Source organism: Rhinoraja longicauda, chromosome 3 (assembly GCF_053455715.1).
Source record: "Rhinoraja longicauda isolate Sanriku21f chromosome 3, sRhiLon1.1, whole genome shotgun sequence".
Classification (NCBI taxonomy): Eukaryota; Metazoa; Chordata; class Chondrichthyes; order Rajiformes; family Arhynchobatidae; genus Rhinoraja; species Rhinoraja longicauda.
In genome coordinates this window covers 58861170-58887426 of record NC_135955.1, presented here as the reverse complement: position 1 = coordinate 58887426, position 26257 = coordinate 58861170, and the positions used below count along the sequence as shown (strand labels likewise).

Sequence of the window (26257 nt, the reverse complement as noted above, 5' to 3'; positions counted from 1 at the left end):
TGTTCAGTCCCGTGGCCGAGCCGCACCGGCCACTGTTCAATCCCGTGGCCGAGCCGCACCGGGCGATGGAAGGCCCCGCGGCCGAGCCGCACCGGGCGCTGTTCAGTCCCGTGGCCGCGCCGCACCGGGCGATGGAAGGCCCCACGGCCGAGCCGCACCGGGCACTGTTCAGTCCCGTGGCCGCGCCGCACCGGGTGATGGAAGGCCCCGAGGAAGAGACCTAAAAAAAGAAAGATTCCCACCCACCCCACACATACACAAACAAAAAAGGACAAAGGACAAACAGACTGCCAGCGAGCCGCAGCCGTTAGGCGCCGCCACACGTGACACTCTCAGTTCACAATTACTTTTAAGAGGGGTCTAATGAATACAGCCACACACATATAGGACACTGTACTTGCTACCAATGTCAGTATGTCTTTCCTTTAAAATAATTATCTTGTGCATGAACAAAATATTTAAGGCCAGAAACTTGAGGTTGTCTACAAATTGGCCTCTTTGTTAAAGGAAATGCCTTATCCGCGGATTGATGCAAGGTAAGTTTGCAAAATATGGTACTCCTGATACATCTCTGGTTTTCAGCAGGATGATTGTCTGCTAAACTTAATTCCTGAAAGTAAAATCCCCATTTAAAAAATACCAAACGTAACTATTTTCTTTCACTTCTTCCGATCACTCATCATGTTTAAGTGATAAAGCATCGTCAAATCGGGTTACCTTGATGCATTTATTACCACAAGCCCCAGCTCTTGGTTCTCACTGCTGGGAAAGATACAGGAAATTGACAGTGCAGGTAAGGCCAGGATGGGAGAAGCCAATAGAACCTTTAGGTCTGATATGAAATTAGGGTCAGATGCAGCCTCTGGGTGATGTGGTACATTCAAGGTTGAGGTCTTGGTTATGAGGGAGTGGGTCAATTGGCCCAGAGTCAATGGGGAGAGGATCAATGTTATGATTGGGCAAGAAAACAATGGTGGTATAGTCCAGCGGAGATATGCTAAGGAAAAAAACCCATAATAGGATCTATCTGTAGAGGCAGTCTGCAACTTGGGTCTGGATAGGCAGGTCTCCATTAAGTCTTAGGGTAACAGGTTTCACATTCACTGTGTCTTTAGGAGCCAATTTGGTATTAAGCATGTGCGGCTTAATTTAGCAAAAATCCTTTCTTTAAATGCACTGCACTGAGGACCTGAATGCAATTAGCTCATCTCCAAAGTTCATAATTAGTACCTGATTAAAACCGAATGTGCAATACGTTTATATAATTCACAGCTGGATAGAATTTATTGCTCATTGTCTTCCCTCCACAGCGTCCAAATTGAAAGTGCCTCACAGTGTCCTTGGATATATCTCATCAGACCCAGGAGATATATCTGCATTCATATGTCTCAGGGCACACAGCATGTCCTTGATATGAACTGACTGCAAGACATACCCATTAACTCTCCGAAGTTCCCTCATCGTCATGTCTTTCTGCACTGTAAAAACAAAGGAGAAATATTAATTGAGGACCTTGCCTATCTCCTGAGGGTCCATACCTTAATTATCACTTTAGTTTCTGAGAGGTCCTATTCTCTCTGATTAGCCTTTTTTTCCTTAATATACACAAAATCTCCTTGTATTCTCCTTAATCTTCTTTGCCAGAGCAATTGCAAGCCCACTTTTTGACTTTCTGATTTCCTTCTTAATTATGCTCCTCAATCCCAAATAATCCTCCAGGAATACTTTGACTCCAACAGCCTAAAGCTGACCCATGCCTCCTTTTTCCTGATCAGACCCTTAATTTATTTTATCATTCAGGGTTCATTATTCCTACTTGTCTTGCCCCTTGCTCTCCCCATCCTTTCTTCTAAACTTGCTGTCATTGACATCTGTACCGACTTCCAGCCTCACTACTGCATTGGATTCCTTCCCTCTACTAATTTAGTATAAACTCTCCTAAGTAGCCTCCACATCCAGCACATTATTCTTCATTCTTGTGGTCAGCATAATGGGATCCCATCACTCACCACATCTTCCGCTCCTGCCCCTTTCTGACTTCTGCAGAGACCACTCTCCTTGACTCTCTGGTCTGCTCATCCCTCACCATCCAGGTTTCCCTAATCCCTGTCAATATCGCCTGCAACTATAAGAGGTGTAATAGTTGTAAAAGCATTTGATTCTCAGATAACATGGGGAACCAAAAGTATTATTTTATCATGAATAAATTAATATTTTTACAATTATCAGTTTAAGAATTACTTTAGGGTTAATTAAAAGTTTAATGTTATGGTTAATTTTTTTAATGTGTCTTGAATTATGTACTGCAATTTCTGAAATTCTGCACCTACAAATCTGTTAAAAAAACTTCTTAAAACTGAAATCTTTGATTTGTGAGGAAAAAACATTTTTTACTGTATTGAAGGTGATAGTGTACCACCTTCATGAATAGCTATAATCATTCTTGGGATAATACACTCACTGTATTGCTGAACTTATTGGAATTAACCTCAATGGCAGTATAGGAACAATGATTTCCAACTCAAGTAATGTGCATCATTGAGAGAAATTTGTTCTTTCGGCCTTCTTGGAGAGGGAGGTTGTGAGAACATAGGAGACTAGTGGGCAAAATTAGAGCACATGGTATTGAGGGTAGGGTACTGACATGGATAGAAAATTGGTTGGCGGACAGGAAACAAAGAGTAGGAATTAACGGGTCCCTTTCAGAATGGCGGGCAGTGACTAGTGGGGTACCGCAAGGATCGGTGCTGGGACCGCAGCTATTTACAATTTACATTAATGACTTAGATGAAGGGATTAAAAGTAACATTAGCAAATTTGCAGATGACACAAAGCTGGGTGGCAGTGTGAACTGTGAGGAGGATGCTATGAGGATGCAGGGTGACTTGGAGAGGTTGTGTGAGTGGGCGGATGCATGGCAGATGCAGTTTAATGTGGATAAATGTGAGGTTATCCACTTTGGTAATAAGAGCAGGAAGGCAGATTGTTATCTGAATGGTATCAAGTTAGGAAATGGAGAAGTACAAATAGATCTGGGTGTCCTTGTTCATCAGTCATTGAAAGTAAGCATGCAGATACAGCAGACAGTAAAGAAAGCTAATGGCATGTTGGCCTTCATGACAAGAGGAGTTGAGTATAGAAGCAAAGAGGTCATTCTGCAGTTGTACAGGGCCCTAGTGAGACCACACCTGGAGTACTGTGTGCAGTTTTGGTCTCCAAATTTGAGGAAGGACATTCTTGCTATTGAGGGAGTTCAGCAAAGGTTCACTAGGTTAATTCCCAGAATGGCGGGACTGTCGTATGTTGAAAGACTGGAGGGACTGGGCTTGTATACAGTGGAATTTAGAAGGATGAGAGGGGGTCTTATTGAAACATATAAGATTATTAAGGGATTGGACACGCTAGAGGCAGGAAACATGTTCCCGATGTTGGGGGAGTCCAGAACCAGGGACCACAGTTTAAGAATAAGGGGTAGGCCATTTAGAATGGAGATGAGGAAAAACCTTTTCACTCAAGAGAGTTGTAAATCTGTGGAATTCTCTGCCTCAAAAAGCAGTGGAGGCCAATTCTCTGGATGCTTTCAAGAGAGAGTTAGATAGAGCTCTTAATTATAGCGTAGTCAGAGGGTATGGGGAGAAGGCAGGAACTGATTGTGAATGATCAGTCATTATCACATTGAATGGCGGTGCTGTCTTGAAGGGCTGAATGGCCTACTCCTGCACCTATTGTCCATTGTCTAATACATTTTGAGCAACCAAGGGAAGCACCATCATGCATTCTGTGAATGATGTAAAGTGCAGCCACATTGTACATGGTGAATGATGTGAGCGATTGGAATAGTGGATGGGGTACAGATTGAGAGATCTTTCTGTTGGATGATAAGCTATATGACCTTTGGAATAACCTTTCCAAATTGATTCCATTTAATGGAATAAGTACCATTTAATGAAATAAGGCAAATTTAATGGAATAACTTTAACGGAATAAATACCTGATTTATGTCGAGACGATGGAGGAAAGAGACAGATGAGACCGCAGTGGCAGGAATCTTGAGCAAAAAGCAAAGTGCTGGATGGAATTTAGCAGAGCACATGGCATCTGTGGAAGGAATGGACCTTTTGGGTCGGAAACCTTTTTGTTTGGACTCATTTTGAGGATATTTCTCAGTGGGGCAGTAAAATGAAGGAGTAAAAGACTGCAGATACTGAATCTTGAACAAAAAAGCAATTGCTGGAAGAACTCAATGGGTCAGTCTCCATCTGTGGAAGGATTGGACAAATTACATTTTAAGTCTCGGTCTTTTATAGACGATCAGTGCTTGACACTTGTGTGGCGGAAATTTCACTTAACATTTATTAACCCATGCTTGAATGTTCTCCGTGAAATGCTGCAACCATTCTTGAACTGGTTAATTTTCAAAGGAATTGCAGGTAGAATTGCATTTTGTGCTACCAGTACATGTCCGAACTTCAGAGTTGATGGAAGGAAGCTCATTAATGAAGCAGCTGAAGATGGTTGGGCCTGGGACAAGGCACTCGGGAGCTTTTGCTACAATCCACTGGAGTCGGGAAATTTTGATTTACAACAATCACAATCATTAAAGACTAACTTCGTGGAGATCTCAGTAGTGAAATGAAATGGACCGTTCACTTAGTATTTTTGGCTGAAGATGGATGCAAATGCTTCAACCTTGTCTTTGGCATTCACTTCCAGGGGCTTGTCCTTTTGAATTGGAGCCTCCTCTACCCCTTATTTTGTAATTGCCAATAGCCACTGAAGACTAGTTGTTTGAGGATTTCAGATAGAATTGTTCATTGTGGCTTCCAACTCATTGATTATGTTATATAGAGTATCACGCGTACTAAATTAATGATTCGGTTACTGAGACATCAGGACTGTATTTTGTACTTCTATTGTTTTTGCTTTGCACAATTAACTCAAAATTGTCTTTTCAAGGCCTAATATTACTGAAATTATTTTGATTCTTTTATTGCTGCAGTTATTTGGAAGTGTGGTGGTAAGAAAATTATTCTTGGTATATTTTCTGTTTGGCAGAATTCTCTTTTAAAAATAAAAAAAACCATGATGAAAAAAGAAAGATGCTGCAGATGCTGGAAATCTGAAATAAAAACAAAAATGTTTGAGATGTGGAGTAGGAGGAGAGAGAAACAGGATTAGTCTTTAGCTTAAGAAAATAACTGCAGATGCTGGTACGAATCGAAGGTATTTATTCACAAAATGCTGGAGTAACTCAGCAGGTCAGGCAGCATCTCGGGAGAGAAGGAATGGGTGATGTTTCGGGTCGAGACCCTTCTTCAGACTGATGTCAGGGGGGCGGGACAAAGGAAGGATATAGGTGGAGACAGGAAGATAGAGGGAGACCTGGGAAGGAGGAGGGGAAGAGAGGGACAGAGGAACTATCTAAAGTTGGCTTTTAGCTTGATGATTTTTCTTCAAAATGGAAAAAGTTCCGATTGTAGAGATTCACGTGTTGTGTAAACACTCAGTTTAATATTTAAACGATACAACTCAACAATTAGTACAAGAGGGCAAGGTATTTGTTAACGTGCTGACTGTGAGGTGAAGACTAGCTCCGTCATCCGCTGCACACTGCCAGCAGACCACACAGGTCGGCGTTGATTGGTTGGCCCAGATCACGGCAGGTCCACGCGAGTGCTCGAGCTCGACGAACGACGGTTCGTGACCAAAGTGGCTTGGCCCGCCACATGACCCCCCCCCCCCCCCCCCCCCAGAACCGGAGTATTGGAGGCGGTTAGGCTGTCGAGTGAGGCGGCCTGATCTTGTGTACGTGTCTCCTGTGTTCGGGGTTGCAGGGCGGGTTGAGTTGAGGGCGGGTTTGGTTGTGATGGTGGACGCCCTTTGCGGCGGGGTTGTGCCACCTGCACTGGTTGGTCAATGTGCAAGTGTGCCGGCTTAAGACGGTCCACGGAGACAGTCTTGTGTCTGCTGCCCATGTCGACGATGAAATTTGTTTTGCAGTACTCTGAAGGGTCCCTTGTAAGGCTTTTGCAGTGTACGGTGGGAATCTCGGCGAAGGAAGACATACTGGCAGTCCTGGAGGTCGGGTGGGACGTACGTGGTTGTGAGACTGTGTCAGGACATTGGGACTTGAGAGAGCGTGTCCACCTTCTCACAGAGGAGCGTCAGCATGGTCGTGGGCGGTTCTTGATGTCCACGCACCGCCGGGATGAGGTCCCCTGGCACCGTAAGCGGGGCGCTGTACACCAGCTCGGCCAAGGAAGTTGCCAGGTCCTCCTTCGGGGCAGTGCGTATTGCCTACTATGACCCACGGCTATTCATCCATCCAGTCCCGGCCCGTGAGCCATACCTTGAGGGATGCCTTCATATGCCGGTGAAAACGTTCCGCGAGGAGCAGCCAGATGCCCTCAGGCATCTGCTCAAGGAAGACCTGTTCGAAAAGGAGGCAGGTCTTGTGCCCATCCATCAGGGCGAGCATTTCGTTCATGAGCACAGACGGTTTGCGGTTGCCTAGGCCATCCATGTGCAGGAGGTTTGCCGCCTTGTTGTGGCAGCTGAGACCGAAAGTGTCCTTGAGCGTTCTGATCCCTTCGTAATCCTGGTGACTGGCGATGGTAATCGATCAGGCGCCCGGCGGTGTCCTCGTCCAGCGCACTGACCACGTAGTAGTTATTGGTGACGTCGGCAGTTACGTGGCAGATGTGGAATTGGGCTTCGGCTTGTTCAAACCACACTTGGGGCTGTGATGTCCAGAAGCTGGGTAGTTTGAGTGAAACTGCGTTCTGCTGATCTGGGTTGTCTCTTCCAGGCATGATGAAATCCAAAAGAGATCGTTTTGGATCATCGGGGTCACCACTGTAGAGGTTCACATGTTATATAAACACTCAGTTTAATATTTAAACGATACAGCTCAACAATTAGTACAAGAGGGCAAGGTGTGTGTTAACATGTTGATTGTGAGGTGAAGACTAAGTCCGTTGTCCGCCAGCAGACCACACCGGTCGGCATCCAGCAGACCACACCGGTCGGCATTGATTGGTCAGCCCAGATCACACCAGGTCCACGTGAGTGCTCGAGCTCGACGAACGACGGTTCAAGACCAAAGTGGCTCGGCCCGCCACAAGATACTGATTCATCTGAAGCAAAAATGAATGTTCAAAATATTACTGTTTTGTTGAATATAATATGATTTTGAACAATCCACTTTATTAAAGTTTGGATTTATCTTCGTCATATGCAATGCAGTTAAGTAGATCCACTGTGACTTCATTCCAAAATAATGTGGTTCCAATGGCCAACCATCATTTATCTAGGTCAATTGTTGTTCTGATTGATTTAATTGTTTGGCCAGCAGCTATTATGGAGAGCCAAATGAAATGTATAATATCTCACTTACGTGCATAAGCATTGGAGTCTTTGGAAAGTTTAACACATAGATTATGAAATATTTAATCTATAACTAGACTTGAGCACTCAGTACATTTTGTGTATTTGCATTCTCATGTGATGTGGAACCAGGCTGAAGTAATACATGGAATCTCAGAGTATTTTGCAGTTTCAAAATTCAGATTTATCACCAATTTATCCTTTGTTTGAAATGGAAATTGATTTGCACCAACATGATAATGCAAATACAACTCAAAAGGATTTTGTTTAACTTCTTGCTATCTTGCAGAGTGATTACTCGAATATATTTATGATTTTTCTATTACACATCTGTTCATGAATAACATGAATGTTTCACCTTGGATTAATCCTTGAGCAACATCACATGTCATTATATGAATTTAAAGTGTTTCTTAGAGTTTTAATTATTTGTCAGTTCAAGATGAAAAAATAAAATCTGAAATCGTTGGGCTGGAATTACTTTGATCAACCAGAGTTCCTTGGATAATGCTCGGCAAACCATAATACTTGTTCTCAACTTGTACTAAACTGGAGGACACATACTGGTGTATTTGACCTTTTGTTTCACCATTGGACTCATTAACAAACTGACCTGAGGGGTCAGAGGCATTTGGTGAAATGCTTTTCACTTTTATACCAAGGATGCCTGGGCAAGTGAATGTAATTATCCATTTTAACCATCTATAATCGTGCAGCTTGGATACAAGCCCTTCGGCCCAACTTGCCACAGTGTGGCCACAGTTTCAAGATAAGGAAATGCTCATTTAAAACAGATTTCTTACATAGGGTGGTGAATATCTGCTGTGTTGTAGAGATTAGATCATGTGGTATTTCAAGAGAAAGTAGATTTTTTTTTCAATTTGGGAGTTATGGGCAATATATAGAACTGGCACAGAAGAGGAGTTGAGATCTGGAGCAGGTCAGCCATGATCATGTCCAATGAAGGATGAGACTTGAGGGATGAGATGTCTTATTCCTGCTCGTATTTTTTCCCTTTTACGTAATACTGCCTTTAATTTTTCTTGGCAGTCACAGATTTTCTTATTGAGTTTTTTATGCCTTGAGCTGTTTAGTATTTTTTTAAAACAGCAATTCTTTGTTTTCTGTCATCCTGTATAATATTGTTTCCAAAGTTAGTATAGCGAACTCATGCTGCATGTCTTTGCAGTTTGCTTTATTTAGACTGAAGACCCAGGTTTCAGATGGAACTGAATTACTTTCACTTTTCATACAAAATGTTATCGTGTCATGATCACATTTTTATGAAGGGCTCTTAGCAACCAGATCATCAATTACCTTGTATTACATAATGTTTGGTCAAAAATAACCTGTTCCCTAATTGGTGCTTCCATTTACAGGCTGTCCCTGGGTTATGAGCATAGGAATGAGCTCCCATATGATAAATTCAAAAGTCTATGAACTGCAGACATTATGTCCTCCCTCTCCCTCCCCCTCTCTCCCCCACTCACCCTCTCTCTCCTAGGGAGATGAGGAAAATGTTTATATTTGTCCGAAGCCCAGTGCCTGAAATAAATTCTCATCACTTGTAAACAATGCCTGGGTATATATTTGAAAAGTTTTAAACTTCAGACCCGCTGGACAAGTGCTAAAGATGGAGAGCTCTTTGTTGGTTGATACAAACTCTGTGGGTCGAATGGCTTCTATGTCATAAATCTTCTATGATTATAAACTGTTAAAAACGGCATCACAATAGTCTGATGTAAGGCCTCTGAATTCATCGTAGTCAGTGCACCTCGCAGGACATTTGGAGTATCTGGCTCTCCACGATAGTGGAACTCGCAAGGCCACAATTAGTGGGCTCTGGCCTATTGTATTAAAAAATATCAGCTTTAAATGGTGGTTCTATCTTTTACGAGTACTGAGGCAAAAAGGGGAAAATACATAAAGAAAAATGTGTTACAAAGAATGGCTCTAAGATTTCATTATATCCAATAGATTGCAGCATAAATTGATGAACAAAGTTAATTTGACTTTGGGATTAAGGTTAGAATGAATCCACCAAATTCATAACCCTGCATCTGGGCATACCCTTAGTCCTATCTCTGCAACTTTTTCCTTTTTTTGATGGGTTATTAATGATTTAATTATTTACGTACTATTGGTGAATATAATCCAGTAGTTGGATTCAAAGTAAAACTAATTTCTCTGTTCAAGGTACAAGGAAGTTTGCAGAGAATGTTAAAAAGAGTGCTGCTGTTTCTTCAGATTTTATCCCAGAACCAATGCGACCAGGTGCAGAGGGGTATGTGCCTTGGCGTACTGCTGCACGTGCAAATCGATTCAGGTAGCATATTTTTCAGAATGTTTGTGTACCTTTTTGACCTATTTTTCCTCTTTTCACCTGTTTATTCCTTAGAATTCATCAAATTGGAAAGTAATAAAATATCATTTTCCTACGGTAACATTTCAGATTCATTCCTATTCTGAAGGTTCAAAACCTCTGCTAGGCTAAGATTTTCTATTGTCACAGCACTATATCCTGGCACTGTTCTGTGGTGTCATGTTGTGGGGCCACATTTGGAGTATTGTATGCAACTCTGGATACCACACAATGGGAAGGATGTGAAAAGTGTGCAGAAAAGGTTCACCAGTGTGTTGTCTGTATTAAAATATATTAGCTATATGGAGAGTTTGGATAAGCATGGAATATTTTCTGTGGAATGTCGCCAGCTGTGGGCAACTTGACAGAAGTATATAAAATTATGAGTGGCATAGATACAGTAGACAATCAGAGTCTTTTCCCAGAGTGGAAATGTCAAATATCAGAGGCACAGATTTAAGATGAGGGGGGTAAATTCTAATTCTGCAAGGCATCTTTTTTAAATAGTGGTAGATGCCTGGAATGCACTGCCAAAGGAAGTGGTGGAAGCAACATTTATCATGATTGATAGCAACATTTAAGAGATATTTAAGAGACATGAATGGAATGAAGCAATAGGGTTCATGTGCAGGCAGATGGTTTGACATCACGATCAACACAGACGTGGGTCGAAGGGCCTGTTCCTGTGCTGCACCTTTCTATCTATGTTTTATGTACCCCTCTGAAGTATAACCCTTGAAACATGGGTAGGACGGATCCGCAGATTAATTAATTTGTAGAATTTGGTATTGTTGTTGGAGACATGCAGAATTACCTTAGTCTTCAGAGGAAGGGGAGGCATTGGTGTACTTTCGTGGCCGTGGCATCAGCATGGTTGGATCAGGACAAATTTCAATCAATCAATTGGGAAATATTAATATGCAAAAGGGTCAAAGAAGCCTTGCACACAAGTCACTGAAAGCAAACGTGGAATCAGAAAGCTGTTTAGAAGATAAATTGTATTTTGGCTTTCATTGCAAGAGAAATGATGTGTGAACCTGTAGAATGCATTGGAGGCCAAATTGCTGAAAATTATTTTAGGGATACTTTTAGGATCAGGTGTGCTGAGGAATGGTTGATGGAATTTAATGCAGAGAAATGTGAGGTGTTGCATTTTGGGAAGTCTAACATGAGCAGTACCTACACAGTGAATGGTAGGGCTCTGGGGAGTGTTGTAGAGCCAAGAGATCTGGAGTGCAGGTACATAGTCCTTTAAGTGGTGTCACAAGTGGATAGGCTGATCAAAAAGGCTTTTCACACATATTTCTTCATCAGTCAGAGTATTGCGTATAAATGTTGGGAGGTCGAGTTTCAATTATATAAGATGTTGGTGAAGCCACATTCAGAGTATTGTGTTCAGTTTTGGGCACCATGTTATAAGAATGATGTTGCCAACTTGGAAAGGGTGCAGAGAAGATTTACGCGAGTGCCTGAGCTATAGGGAGAGGATGAGCAGGCTAGGTATTTATTTCTTGGAACGCAGGAGGATGATGGGTGATTTCATGGTGGTGTACAAAATCAGCGAGGAATAGATTGCCTAAATACACAGTCTGTTTCCCAGAAGTTGCAGGGGAATCGAGAACCAGTGGACATAGGTTCAAGTTGAAGGGGGAAAATGTTAATAGGAACCCGAGGGGTCACTTTTTTACACAAAGGGTGGTGGGTATATGGATTGAGCTGCTGGAGCAGGTGGTTGAGGCAGGTACTATCGCAACATTTAAGAAACATTTAGACAGGTATATGGATAGGGTAGGTTTAGGATATGGGCTAAACGCAGGTAGATAATACTAGTGTAAATGGGGCATGTTGGTTGACGGGCAAGTTGGGCCAAAGGGCCTGTTTCCACACTATGACTTTTTGCGTTAGATTTCTCGACATCGTTATTGCAGGTCGAGGGTGAGGGTTAATATAGAACCAATCATGATTATATTGAATATGAACGGGGTCCTATGCCTAAATTTGTATTATGTTACTGCAAATGAAAGCTTAGAAATTCTGTTCCTGTGCTATTCTCAACTGATCTCATCTGATGCACTGAAGTATTTGTTAATCACAGCTCCCTTGTGAATGTGGTAGGGATGGTGTGTTGCTCCTACAAACGTCTACAAGGGGATGGTATCAGGCCTTTCAGGATGTTACTTGCAGTTGAACTCGATGCTCAAGTTTGTTGTTTTGGTTTATGTACAAAGGATTGCTGCATGGATGAAATGTTGCTGTCTTTGATATTTGAAGAACTAAATCGTTTGTGTACTCTGGAGACATGGGTATTGCAGATGATAAAACTTGGTGGGTGGTTTGTTTCTCAATCAGTTTACATGATTTTGTAATTGCTCTCCTTGTTCACAGGGGTATTCATCAGGGCTCGCCACACCAAAATAAAGTGATTCCGGTAATTATATAGCAGTAAATCATAGCAGTTCTTGACTGCCTATTGTGCCACAAAATTATTTTAAATTACAATAACCAAAATCGACTATTAATTACTACAAAGAAATGTTCCAACTTTTATATGCCATGCCTCTGAGAGATATCCATTCTCATTGTTGACGCTGCTATAACTGTACAAGTTATTATTAGAAAATCAGCGTACTCCAATTTAGTGCTCATTTTGACAACCTCTTGAATTATTGTGCTTTTAAGTTAAACGTGTACCCGTAGGACCTTTACTGAAGGGCATAAAATGAATGTGGTGTCTACACAACTGAAGGTAATGAAGTGTCAGGGTCTGGAAAGAGTTAATACAAGAGATTCACGTCTGATAGTTGGAAGTTTGGAGATGAATTAAAATTGTATATAGCTCCTGAAAATTACAGAAGTATAGAGGAATAAGCCCATGATGGGTTACAGGCAGAATGAAGAAGAATAAGATGAATAGGGGTTTAAATGAATATACCTCTGATTATTGCGATGAGGACGGAATGACTTCTGATTTGTGATATTTTATGGCAACATAAAATAATGCTGAGTGCAATGAATAGGAGAGAGCCCAAACCAATAGATGAATAGCTCATTCTGGGGATTATGGTGGCATGAATTGCAATCTTTGCGGCAGCAGTCCTAAAATGATTTTGTTATACTAGAAGTAAGTGGTAATCATAACCAAAATGAAATGCATTCAGAAATTCAGTTTGGGGTTGAATTAGACAAAATAATCTTTTCTTGACTGGTCAGGGAGAGGAATGGAATTGATGAAGAAATAGGTGGCTGTTGATGTGGATTAATGAAAGTGTCAATCTTTTTCATGTTAAGGTAGAGCAAAATTGTAGTTCATCCATGACTGAATGTTGGATAATATCTTGATAAAATCCTAACATTGCCTTTTATTGGTTTGACTTTATTTTGTGCGAATTGACCTTAATTTTTCTTTTTCTTTTTCCGTTCTTCAGATTATTTTCACATGTTAAGCCTTTATCTTAATCATGTGTTTGAATTTGTGGATAACCATAAATCCCTACTTTTCAGAAGCTACTGGCTTACTCTAAGCTTATAACCAATAAATATTTGACTCGCACAAAGTAATTTGAATTGGTACAGCCGATAAGATAGAGCAAAAGATAGAGCAACTGGCAGCACAGAATTTTTATCAGTTTAAATTGAATTTATACTATTTACTAATCTCTTAAAATCATTCATAACTGTATGTTAATAAATCTTAATGTAGAACTATAACGTTAAATTATTTTATTTATACAACCAAGATAAAGTACAGATATAAAATAATTTGTAAACATTATAAAGATTGGCATTTAAAAAATCAACTGGCTATCAGAGTAGACGTATAAAACTGTTCTTTTTAAAATTGAATATGAAAATGTAGGCCTCTGTTAACAATTATATTTGGTGTGTAAAACCAAAAGAATTAAGTGCACTATCTTGTTGATAACGACTTTCTTTGAGTCAATAATTACATTAAATTGTCAATTCTTTTAAGTGCAGGCTAGGACTCCAGTGAAGGTAACAATGGAGAGTGCATCATATTCAGATACTGAAGAAGCTATGTACACTCCTAATCAACTGTTGGAAATTACTGTTGTGAGAGATTCATCTGAAGCAATCTCAGTGAAGCAGTATAAGCGCTTAAAGGTATTGATATATCTGACAGCAAGAAACTAATTATTTATACAATTAAACTAAACTTTCTTTTTCCAAATATTAAAGTCACTGTTTTTATTTTGCGCTTAGAATGTTTGGTCTATTGTAATTGATAAGGATTATAGAATGGGTTTTTTTGCATTTAGAAGCATGCAGAGAATTTGCTGTACACTAATACTGAACTTATGCAATTTTATTCCTTAGAAAGCCAGTGTAGTCAATAGACAATATACAATAGGTGCAGGAGTAGGCCATTCGGCCCTTCGAGCCAGCACCGCCATTCAATGTGATCATGGCTGATAATTCTCAATCAGTACCCCGTTCCTGCCTTCTCCCCATACCCCCTGACTCCGCTATCCTTAAGAGCTCTATCTAGCTCTGTCTTGAATGCATTCAGAGAATTGGCCACCACTGCCTTCTGAGGCAGAGAATTCCACAGATTTACAACTCTGTGACTGAAAAAGTTTTTCATCATCTCCGTTCTAAATGGCCTACCCCTTATTCTTAAACTGTGGCCCCTGGTTCTGGACTCCCCCAACATTGGGAACATGTTTCCTGCCTCTAACGTGTCCAACCCCTTAATAATCTTATATGTTTCGATATGATCCCCTCTCATCCTTCTAAATTCCAGTGTATACAAGCCTAGTCGCTCCAGTCTTTCAACATATGACAGTCCCGCCATTCCGGGAATTAACCTAGTAAACTTACGCTGCACGCCCTCAATAGCAAGAATATCCTTCCTCAAATTTGGAGACCAATACTGCACACAGTACTCCAGGTGCGGTCTTACTAGGGCCCTGTACAACTGCAGAAGGACCTTTTTGCTCCTAGACTCAACTCCTCTTGTTATGAAGGCCAACATTCCATTGGTCCTTGTATGTTAACATTTAGACTCATTTTTTAGAACTCTGGTGCTTTATGTTATTTTTAAATGTTTATCAAGAACACTGTTGTATGCTATATATTGAAATCTTAAAGTAAAAGCATTTTGTTAAAGTACCATAAATTTACAATTGGGAAATTAAATGGACTAAGATACAAAACAAGCCTTTGTTGTAAATGAATTGTCAATTTATTTTATTAGAGTGATGTCTTGAAAGCATTTACTTATCTTATGACATGGTTTAATAGACAGCAGTTGCCATGATATCACCCAACTATCTGTTGTCCATTGAATTTGGTGAGCGTTTGCAGTCTGATCATTTGCTGACTGAATTTGGCTCTGTATCTGTATTTACTTTATACTCCACATGTACTTTAGAGCCAGGATCACTGGATGGTAATTAGTTTACCAAACCCAGAACAAGGCATACATACTTTCTGTGTTTTGTGCAATTTTTGAAAGTTTTCTGGTTGAATTGAAATTTATGCTGGCAAATGCGAGATAAGCCAGTTGACAGAGCAGTTAACACGGTAAATGCTGAGGTAATAAAAGTTGTGAATTATAAATTAAATTGCAGTCTGAAAAGCAGTAAGGTGTGTAAATGCAATAATTGGCAGAGTTGGATTTTCTCCCAAGACAGGATGATATCTTTGATTGCCCTGGTTGAGCTAAAGGGGCTTCAGGTTTATGCAGGAATGTTTTTTGATGGGTTGCTGGACAAGAAAGTAACAGAAGGGAAATTGAGTCTGATTCTGGAAAAGTTAAATTGAATATTATCAGCAGAAAAAGAATCATTACTGTAATTAGGATTGACTTTGTCCAAGTATGATGTACTGACTTGGACCAGAAAATACCAAGAAAACAACTGAACTGAGCCTTCATTTGATGACTGTAAACTTATTTCAAATTGTGTATGTGCATCGGACAGAACAGATGCATCAATGTCTACAGTGAGGTTGATATTTCTTCATGCATAGCTTTTGACAAAACTTAAGATGTTGATTTGGGTATATAAATGATCATTGCTTGTTGCCTTCACGAACTATAAATTGTTCATTAAATTTATCAAGTTTTACACACTTAACCATTAAACAGAACATTTAAAATTCAATTACAACTTTGTTTCAGGTTGAGCTGGAGGAATGTAATTTAAGACTGAAGGAAGAAATGAGAGCACGAGCAAAGGCTGATGCTCGATTAATAGAGGTAATTGATTTTCTTTTCAATCCTCTGGTAGATTAGTTTGCAATTCATTTAGCATGATTAGAAATTGGAATTTTTAATTGTTTTCTTTTGCAATTCAATTTGGTAATTAGCTAGAAAGTGAGGAATTACATATGCATCATAACGAGTTGCTGCAATAATCGGGCACAATTTCTGTACATTATCCTCGTTTCATTTGGTCTCTCATCTAAAGGCCACAGCAGTGCCAAGTGAATTTGGAATTTATTTTTGTGATCCATGTAATCATGCTGGAATCACAAGAGTCTTGTTCACGTTCATTAATGTTTAGGATGGAGGTTTTCTAAATGTTTTCTATTTAAATCCATTAACATTTTACAAAGAATTGAATCAAATCTCTAACTGTAGTTTCAGAATATTCAACATTATGTTCTAAGATTTATCCTCATTTTGGGATTCCACTGAACATACAGTACTGGTTAGCAGTGAACTTAAAGGAAGTCTGAAATACAGCACTTACTGACAGGATCAGGAATATTCCCTTTGGCTACTTGAGATTATTCGACAATTGGTGAGATCAGAGATGATTTGCCTTTACCCTGTATCCTTTAATATCTTTAGGGAGCTAAATTCATGCAGGTTGTATTTGCAAATTCATATGGCCGGTTATGATAGTGAAAAACTCAAATCAGCAAGCTCAAAAAACTCTAAGCTAAAATAACACAGAATAAAATATAAAGTAATAGTTGCTCTCATTTAAAATGAACAATTAATCGCACGGAAAATGGTGTTCCCACCTTTCGAGAAAAGAGTTGCTTCCTTATTTCAGAATTATAAAGCATGACTCAGATCGTCAGGTTAAGTCTCCAAATACGTTTGTTGTCCAATTTCCTCTTGAATGAGTCTAATCTATTTCTCTCAACCAGTTTATTTGATAAATAATTTTATACTCTAAACATGTTCTAAAAGTAATTTGTCCAGTTCTCTTTTGAATTTCTTAATTGGTATTTGATTTTAGACCAACCCCCACCCATTTGGATATCTCCCATGAGGCAAAACATTCTTTCCACATCTCTCCTTACACCATACTTATAATTTTAGACATCTTTCAGTCTTTTTCCAAGCTTCCTTTACAAGCTAACAATTGAACCTGTTCATTATCATATCATATCATGTATATACAGCCGGAAACAGGCCTTTTCGGCCCTCCAAGTCCGTGCCGCCATTCTTTTAAGGTCAGCCAAATATAAGTTTCCATGTTTCCTCAGCCCCATCAGGGCTATGCTAACTCTAGGAGCAATCTCATATGTGGCTATCATTAGCAGGTGACATACTTTCAAGTTGTTTTCAAGGAAAGCTGCAGCTTTTGATTTTAAACATTAATAGTGAAATAATCACATGTTAGATTTGCCTGGCAGAGTGAATCAGAAAATCGAATGATTTCTTTAAAACATTCATTACAAGTTAGTTACTTGTCCATTGCTTATCTTGTAGCTTGAGATTGAAAATACACGCCTTCGGAACATCAATGTATCACTCTCCGATGCTCTGCATTCACAATCAATAACAGGTACCATTCTTGAGGATGAAGGTGTACTAGAAAGCATTGAAGCTTCGTTCCAGAAATTTCATGCTTTTTTAGACCTCTTAAAAGATGCTGGGTAAGTTGTGATATATTTCTTGTACTTTCTTTATGTTTGACAAGTTGCAATGCCGGTACCATAACGTGAACATGTTTGCCATGCAAAGATATTTTCACAGTATAATTTAATACATTTCTTTTAGCTGACAATTCAACAGTGTTTACAATCATATTACCCAGTGGAATAATGCATGAAGACCAAATGTCCATGATTGATTGGGCAGTAACAAAAATTCTAAACATTAAAGGTAACCACTGAATATTTCCCCCTCACAGTTTTCTTTCCAAGTGATTAAACTTTGTTTGCAAACTGTCTTACAAAGTGACCTTTATGAAAAATCATGTTAATAAATGGTCTGGAACGGATCCAAGGGATGCCCCAATGCTCTGGGGGTCCAAAATGGCTGCCCTAATTTCATGCAGGGGAGTATCATCATATCATATCATATATATACAGCCGGAAACAGGCCTTTTCAGCCCTCCAAGTCCGTGCCGCCCAGTGATCCCCGTACATTAACACTATCCTACACCCACTAGGGACAATTTTTACATTTACCCAGCCAATTAACCTACATACCTGTACGTCTTTGGAGTGTGGGAGGAAACCGAAGATCTCGGAGAAAACCCACGCAGGTCACGGGGAGAACGTACAAACTCCTTACAGTGCAGCACCCGTAGTCAGGATCGAACCTGAGTCTCCGGCGCTGCATTCGCTGTAAAGCAGCAACTCTACCGCTGCGCTACCGTGCCGCCCTAAACATTGTGAAATGTGAAATAAAACATTAGAAATCTTGGTGATCAAACAAATTGAATAATAAAATCATTTTGAACACTTTTGCTTCTTAAAAGCTTTAGGGAAAAACATGGTATTTAGTGTGTCACTCCCATATTTTTGTCTTTTTTCACCCACGGTTATACAATCTTCATACATAGAAACATAGAAATTAGTTGTAGGAGTAGGCCATTCGGCCCTTTGAGCCAACAACCGCCATTCAATATGATCATGGCTGATCATCCTGTTCCTGCTTTTTCCCCATATCCTTTGATACTGTTAGCCCCAAGAGCTACATCTAACTCTCTCTTACATACAAATTAATGGGCTCACAGGTCCTGCATCAGATCTAACCTAAAATGCTTGAAGAGTCCAGCAGCAGAATGCTCCTGGCCAGCACAGCTTGATTTGTATGTTTGTAATTGCATCATTCGCGTATGGGTCTGAAAGGTTACCAGAGCTTTCACTGAGAAATGTCAGCCATTCTGTGTGAAAGTGCTCATGAGATCTGGCTGATGCTGTAATTCTGAAGGTTTGCAACTATCGTTGGCCATTACTTTCCTATTTCTAACGTTTCTTCACCAATCAGCCTTTCAAATCTGATTAGGGATTATGTTCCTGCTCTGTATTACTGTCACTTCCATTTCTGCATTACCTGAAGCAATAAACGTGAAACAGTTTGTTCTCAGAAAACACATTTTGAACTCAACTTCCTCCAGCTGTTTTGTTTCTTTGCACCAGAAACAAATTTATGACATAAATTGCACTAATAATATCTTAAAGCTCATTTTAAGAGGGCAACCATGCCATCTACAGTACTAGAAACAGACTGGTTGATCCTTCCAATTCCACACCAACCACGAAGTATCCTCCCTCACTAATATACCAATCTCATTCTTTTCTCCTTAAATTCCCATCAATTTTCACAAATTTCTACCACTCACCTAAATATTTGGGGCAAATTTACAATATTCTTATTAACCTACTAACCTGAGTATCTTTGGACTGTGGGAAAAAATCAAAACACCTGGAGGAAACCCATGTAGTCACAAGGAGAACTTACAAACTCCACGTGGACAGAACTGGGGGTCAGGATTTGAACTGGGTTGCTGGAGCTGTGAGCCAAATGCTTTATTAGCTCTGCCTTATTGAAAATAACTTTTAGCCTTAAAAGTTTTCTTTTTGTCCACAAGCTTGGGGTTCCCTTTTAAATTCTTGTCACAGCTATATTTGTTTGGCTGGATGTTCATTTTTGGTATTTTTCAGACTTCATGCACATGTAATCTGAAAACTTTTTAACACCCTCTCATTGTACGGCTCTCTATTGTGGTATACAGTATATGCGATTTTAAGCCTCTGCTTGCTTTGGTAGTGCTTGATAATAGCTATTTCTGGGAGAAAGAAACTTGTTTAGTATACTATTTAATTTGCTAAATTATCATGTCTTGTATTAGTTCCAGTCTCTGAATATGTGATGGATGAGTGAGTACTGATATTTTATAAATAAAATTACATCTTTATTTTTTTTAAATTTATCTCAGCAATTCCTACGCATCAGGGAGGAAACAAATAATTAAAACAAATATTAAGAAAATCAAGTGCTGCATTTCACTTTTCTGGTTGAAGTAGCTGGAAACGTTGTGTATATATTGAGCAGGCAATGAGCTGTACTTCATCTTAACACTTTATCCCCCGAGCTGAGAGCTAAAATTGAAAGTAACTCAGCTTTTTAAAACTACTATAAACTAATAAAACCTAACAAGATCAGAATTTCACAAGGCAATAACTGATGAAAAGAAACATGGTAAATGATATAGAGTATATACAAAATTCATTTTTTTTATAACTGTTTTGTGTATTATTTAATTTGCTTAATTTGAGTGTAAATGAGAGTGTGCAGTAATTGTGATTTGGAAGTTTGGCATTTTGAATAAACATTGCCTATCAAGAAGGGTTCTGACCCAAAATATTGCCTATCCATGTCCTCCAGAGATGCTGTCTGACCCACTGAGTTCAGCACTTGGTGTTCACCAAAAAATTCCAGCATCTGCATTTCAATAGACAATATGTGCAGGAGAAGGCCATTCGGCCCTTCGAGCCAGCACCAACATTCAATGTGATCATGGTTGATCATTCTCAATCAGTACCCCGTTCCTGCCTTCTTCCCATACCCCCTGACTCCGCTATCCTTAAGAGCTCTATCTAGCTCTCTCTTGAATGCATTCAGAGAATTGGCCTCCACTGCCTTCTGCCTTTATATTTCCATTCAGAATATTGTGTGCTTTGCCATTCTATTCCAATGTTATGTAGCAGAGAGTCATCAGGATAACTCGGGATTAGCAGGTTCCTCTGAAATGAAGACTTCATCAACTGTTAATGCAATGGGTACCTTGCTTCCAGCTGTGAGAAGAACCACAGGAAGTAATACTAACTGCAAAGAGCAATCTTCACACAGCATCTGAAACAATTAATTTCCTTAGTTCTAAGAAATGCCTTTCCTTTATTATCTAAATTATATTACTAAAACTCTCATCTTGTTAGGTTGTAAATATATTTGTCGTTCCCGAAATACAGCCAAAACGGTAAACGATAGCGCAACAATTTTACGCCCACCCTACTCACCATTCCCCTGCAGTCTGAATAGATCAAGTTTTGTTACATTTAAAAAACAATTAACTTCATAAACTTTAATAAATGCGCTTCCCCCCCCCCTGCTGGGAGGACCGGCGCCCGTCCTGGTGTGCCCCGCGCCTGACCTTCCTCCCGTGGTGCAGCGCGGCGGCAGAGGGTCAAACAAGATGGCCGTCGCCGCCGAGCTGCCGCTGCAGGAGAGGTTTCAACTCAACGGGTCCACAGCTCGCTCTGGCCGACTGGATTGGCCGCCAGCGGCCGAGGCGAATGGCTCCCTCTCCCCTTTCCTCTCCCCCCTTTCCCTCCCACGGTCCCAGGGGACACACCCCGGCTGGCAACTGGTCCACGGATCGTCAGTTGGGGGAGGGTTGTCGGGCCCACAGGAGAGGCTTGCACCCAACGTGGGTTGCCGCGCCCGCAGGAAGGGTTTGCACGTAGGGTTGCCGTGCAGGGAGAGTTTTAGACCCAACGGGTCCACACCTGGCTAGTTACCACTAAAAACTCCTGTGACACAATCTGGAGACTTAGATATTTGAGCTTTATGAGTACAAAAAGTGGGCTCTGAATATCAAATGTTTGTAATGTTGGACATCTGTCCTAGTATTAAATGTTTTTTTACAGAGATGTATTGTTTTATACTATAAACAATGTTTTTCAGTCTTGGGCAGTTGGCCACTATTGCTGGAATAGACCAATCCGACTTTGGTTCTATGGGACGACCTCGGTTGTCATCAACGATTGGACATGATAAAACAAAAGATATCATACACCAAGAGGCACCACCAACCACACAAGTGAATAAACTTTATATTTTTTAAAGCATATACCTTTAACATATTTTAAGTTACTGATGTTATGAAGAGTTTCAATATTAATTGCATTCTGTTTTATTAGATTATTTAAATTCAGACAATTCACAAGACATCGTGAATTTCTACAGTAATTACTCAGATTTTTGTGTCAACAATAGTTTCATAGAGTTTCTGTATTTCATATTTTATAAAACAAAGAGCTTTTATTATTTTCTATTATTCAGATTTTATTTCTCCTTTTAGTTTCATGCTGCAGATCAAGCCATTGTGACGCATTCTAAATCTGAAGTGATCCCTAATGGTTCCACAAGTCCGTCCATTCAACTTGCAAATCAATCGGCTGACCTCAGCCACAAAAAATTACAATCTACTTACTCAAACCTTGAGAGAGAATCTGGTGATAAATTTCAGAATTTAGATGAACGATATAATGATGAAACAAGCAAGCAACTTTCTTTGAGGACGAATGATCAACAACAAGAACAAGCAACAACTCTATTTTCAGGAAAATTGCTGGATCATTCAGGAGATGACGGGTCCATTACTTCAGGCACATGTGACACGCACAGTGAGAGGAATCCTAACAGCAGAAAATCGAAAGATGTTATGAAGTAAAAAACGTCTTGCAGTATTCAGTATAGGTGGCTCTTTGATGACAACGGGAAGGAATAAAAATGAACAAGTAACTACCAATGAAGAACTTTTACAAAGTGAATTAAAAACAAATATCACTGAAAATTTTCATTCAATTGAGGAATTGCGTAATAAGGCAGATGGGGATTTTTAAATGCAATTACCTACCACAATTTGAAATTGAGTGATCTGTTTAAGAATTCTTGCATTTATTGCTTTGGGCTAATCAAGACAATTTTTACAATTATATAGTTCTAATAAAAATCAAAATCAGTCCTTAGATTTATGGCCAATTGTTTGAACTTGTTATGAAGAACAACAAATAACTGATGAAAGGGCTAACATTTGTTGAAATTTCTCGCCAGTGTGAGTATGATCCTGTGTATAGTATGATAGGAAAATATCAGAAGAAAATTGAAGTGGGGTTTATTATCCTCAAGAATTAAAGCTTTTCAAAAGTGACTGATTTTTTATTTCCCACTTTCCCAAAAGCAGTTAATGGCATTATATATATTCCGTGGGGTTTAAAGAAGAACTGAATGTGTCAGGATTATAATTTAAGATTATTACCAACTCCTTTGTGTCTTGTGCTGTTCAACCTTTTGGAATCCCTTCTCTGAGAAAATGAGGGTTGGTGGAGGGTGAGAGCAACAGAATTGGGTCCCATGGTAAACTACTTCCCCACACAATCCATCAGAAAATGCCATTATTCTGCTGGGCTACTGATTTTTTTAAAAAAATCCTTAGTAAACATGCATTCATATAACAATATGCATTTAATAATGACTATAGACATAAATCCAGAACACATCTTCAAACTTGAATTACTTGAAGTAAGAATTAAATAAAGGGGTAAACTCCCTTAATTCATGTTTTCCATTTTCATATTGCAATGGAAACAAATTTTATTTGTGCATATCGGTTTTATAATTCTTGTGAGATATTGTGGATCACAATGGAATTACATCGCTAAACATTTTTTGGGAAAAACTATATATAAAAAGCTATGTAACCTTTTTGGCTGTGTTACTCAAGCTGGTTGATATAAAAGTGAGGTGTTAAATTATATCAAATTCTGCTTAAAACAGGCATATTATTTTCAATTTTTTCTTGTCAGAACTAAAATTATATGTAAACTTTGTAACCATGGTTCTTAATTTTCAAACTATGTAACATTTTAAAATATATATATTTTAAGGTTCATTATTTTTGGATAGACAAAAACTATTAAAAGTTTGTTATATTTATTCTCAACTGTGGCTGCAGACTGTCAATCAAATTATTAATGGGGACACAATATTTATAAGCAAAAATGCCCATTGATTGTGATTAAATTGTCCTGCAAAGAGTTTTCTAATAGCATTATATGCATTTGTCTATTCATTTGTCAGCTCTTAATTAATCTCCAAATGTGGTTCATTATCTAATATCTAATCAATTTTATGCTGACTAAAATTGCCTACCTGAGCAGACATTTATTTGCTTCTGATAGCTAACACTCTAATCCAGGCAACATATGGATAAACCTATCCTGCACTCTCTCCAAAGCCTTCACATCATTCCTGTTACGGGGCGACTAAAACTGAATGCAATACTCCAAATATAGCCTGACCAGTGTTATATAAAGGTGTGACATGAACTTGCTACTTTTTTACTCAACACCCTGACCGATGAAGACAAGTATGCTGCATACCTCCTTTACCCCCTATCTACTTGTGTTGCCACTTTCAGGCAGCTATGGACTTGTACCCCAGGAACCCTTTGTACATCAGTGCTCCATCATGTTTTGCCATTTACTGCATACTTTCCTCTTACAATTGACCTCCCAAAGTGCAACATCTCACGCTTGTCCAGACGAAACTCAATCAACCATTTGTTCACCTATATTTCCAATTGATCTGCTTGTTGCTATATTTTCTGGCAACCTTCTCACACCACACAACTCTACCTATTTATGTGTTATTTACAAACTTAGTTTGCATTCAACATTGATTTTCATCCAAATTGTATATATTCCCAGCACTCATCCCTGGAGAAAACCACTGGTCACAGACCTGCAACCAAACTAACACCCTTCCATTACTACCCTTTCGATGGGTAAGCCAGTTTTGAATCCAAACGACCAAGTCACCATGGATCCCATGCATCTTAATCTTCTGGATGAGCCTGCCATGAGGGACTTATAAAATCCATGTCGATAACATCCTTAGTCATACCCTCATCGATCTCTTTCATCACCTCAAAAAACTAAACTCATTTTGTGTTCTGTGAACACAGGTGTGCTGACTGCGCATAATAATTCCATTCTCTTCCAAATGCAAGTAAATCCTATCCCAAAGAATCCTCTGAGGCTCATTGATTTATCATTTCCAGCATTATCTGTATTTCCCTTCTTAAACAAAGGAACAACATTAGCTACTTTCCAGTCCTCTGGGATTTTACCTATGGTAAGAGAAAATACAAAGATTTCGCCAAGACCTCTGCAATAATCTTTTTTGCCCCTCTCAATAAGTTGGGATAGATCCTATCATATGAAGATTTATCCACCTTATTGCCTCCTTCTTGATCTCAAACTACTCTAGCATACCCCACACAGATCTCGCTATCCCTGATGTCCTACTCCTTGATAAATAATGATACAAGGTATTCGTTTACTACCTTGCCTACATCCTCTAATTCCAAGCATAAATTCTCTTCTCTATGAGTGGCCCTACCTTCTCTCTGGTTGCGCTCTTGTTTTTAATGTTTGTATAAAAAGCTTTTGGATTTTCTTTAATCCAACTTGCAAATGACATTCCATGGCTCCTTTTGCCCCTTCTAATTCCCTGCTTGTTTTATGTTCCTCAAAAGTTAAACTTTACAGGAAGTACACTGTTAGTTCACAAAAAGGTGGTATTCAATGGAATAAAAACTTGCCAAGAAATTAGTTACATATGTTCATCTTTATTTCAAAATTATACTTTGAATTCTCTCTCTACTGATAACCAAGCATCAGGTCCTCGTGCAGATCCTTATGGAATATCACTAGTCATAGACCTGCAGGCAGAGAAATACCTCTCAACCATTACACTCTCTGTTCTAGGGCTAAGCAAATTTTGAATCCAGTCAACCGTCACCGAGGATCTTGTGTCTTAATCTTTTGAATTAGCCTATCATGAGGGACCTTATGATACAACATCGACAGCTCTTCTCTCATCAATTATCATTGTCGCTCCTCAAAGAAAATCAAATCAGGTTTTTTTAGTCATGACCTCCATGCACAAAGCTAGGCTGACTATCCCCAATAAATTATGTTTTTCCAGATGTGAAGAGATCCTATCCCTAATATATTTTACCAATAATTTCCCTACCACTAATGTAAACCTCTCCGTTCTAGAATTTGTTCGATTATCCCTTAAACAAAGAAATTAGATTGTCTATTCACCAGTGCCCCAGAATACCAGTACACCGCTCCTTTGTCTCACTTTGTCTCCTCTATGTCATTCGCCTTATTGAATACCAATGTGAAGTACTTGTTTAGTACCTTGCCCACTTCTTCTGGCTCCAGACAAATTTCCCCCTTTGTGCTTGAGTGGTCCTCTACCTCTCATCTACTTAAATACCCTCTTGTTTTTAATATATAAAATGCTTCAGGAAGTTCCTAAATCCTACTTGCCAAGAGTCGTTCGTGGCTCCTTTTAGCTCTTCTGATTCCCTGTTCAAGTTTCCTTCTGTTTCCTATATATTTCCGAAGGGCCTTGTACGATTTCAGCTTCGTATAAATTACATGTGCTTCCTTTTTCTCTTTGACTAAATTTACAACATCTCTCATCTTCCAAGGTTG

The 26257-nt window shown here is 39.4% G+C and overlaps 1 protein-coding gene across 1 annotated transcript in view; it reads left to right on the top strand.

Annotated features, from left to right (window-relative positions):
* cep78 (centrosomal protein 78) overlaps positions 1–23572 on the top strand; it is a 63700-nt gene extending 40128 nt beyond the window's left edge. Inside the window, 9 exon segments of the mRNA XM_078396222.1 lie at positions 5000–5017; positions 9583–9712; positions 12134–12176; positions 13724–13870; positions 15891–15968; positions 17439–17605; positions 21648–21783; positions 22045–22412; positions 22414–23572. Coding sequence (XP_078252348.1) covers positions 5000–5017; positions 9583–9712; positions 12134–12176; positions 13724–13870; positions 15891–15968; positions 17439–17605; positions 21648–21783; positions 22045–22412; positions 22414–22588 — 1262 coding nt within the window. The 3' untranslated portion in view covers positions 22589–23572.
* The last annotated feature ends 2685 nt before the right edge of the window (positions 23573–26257 follow it).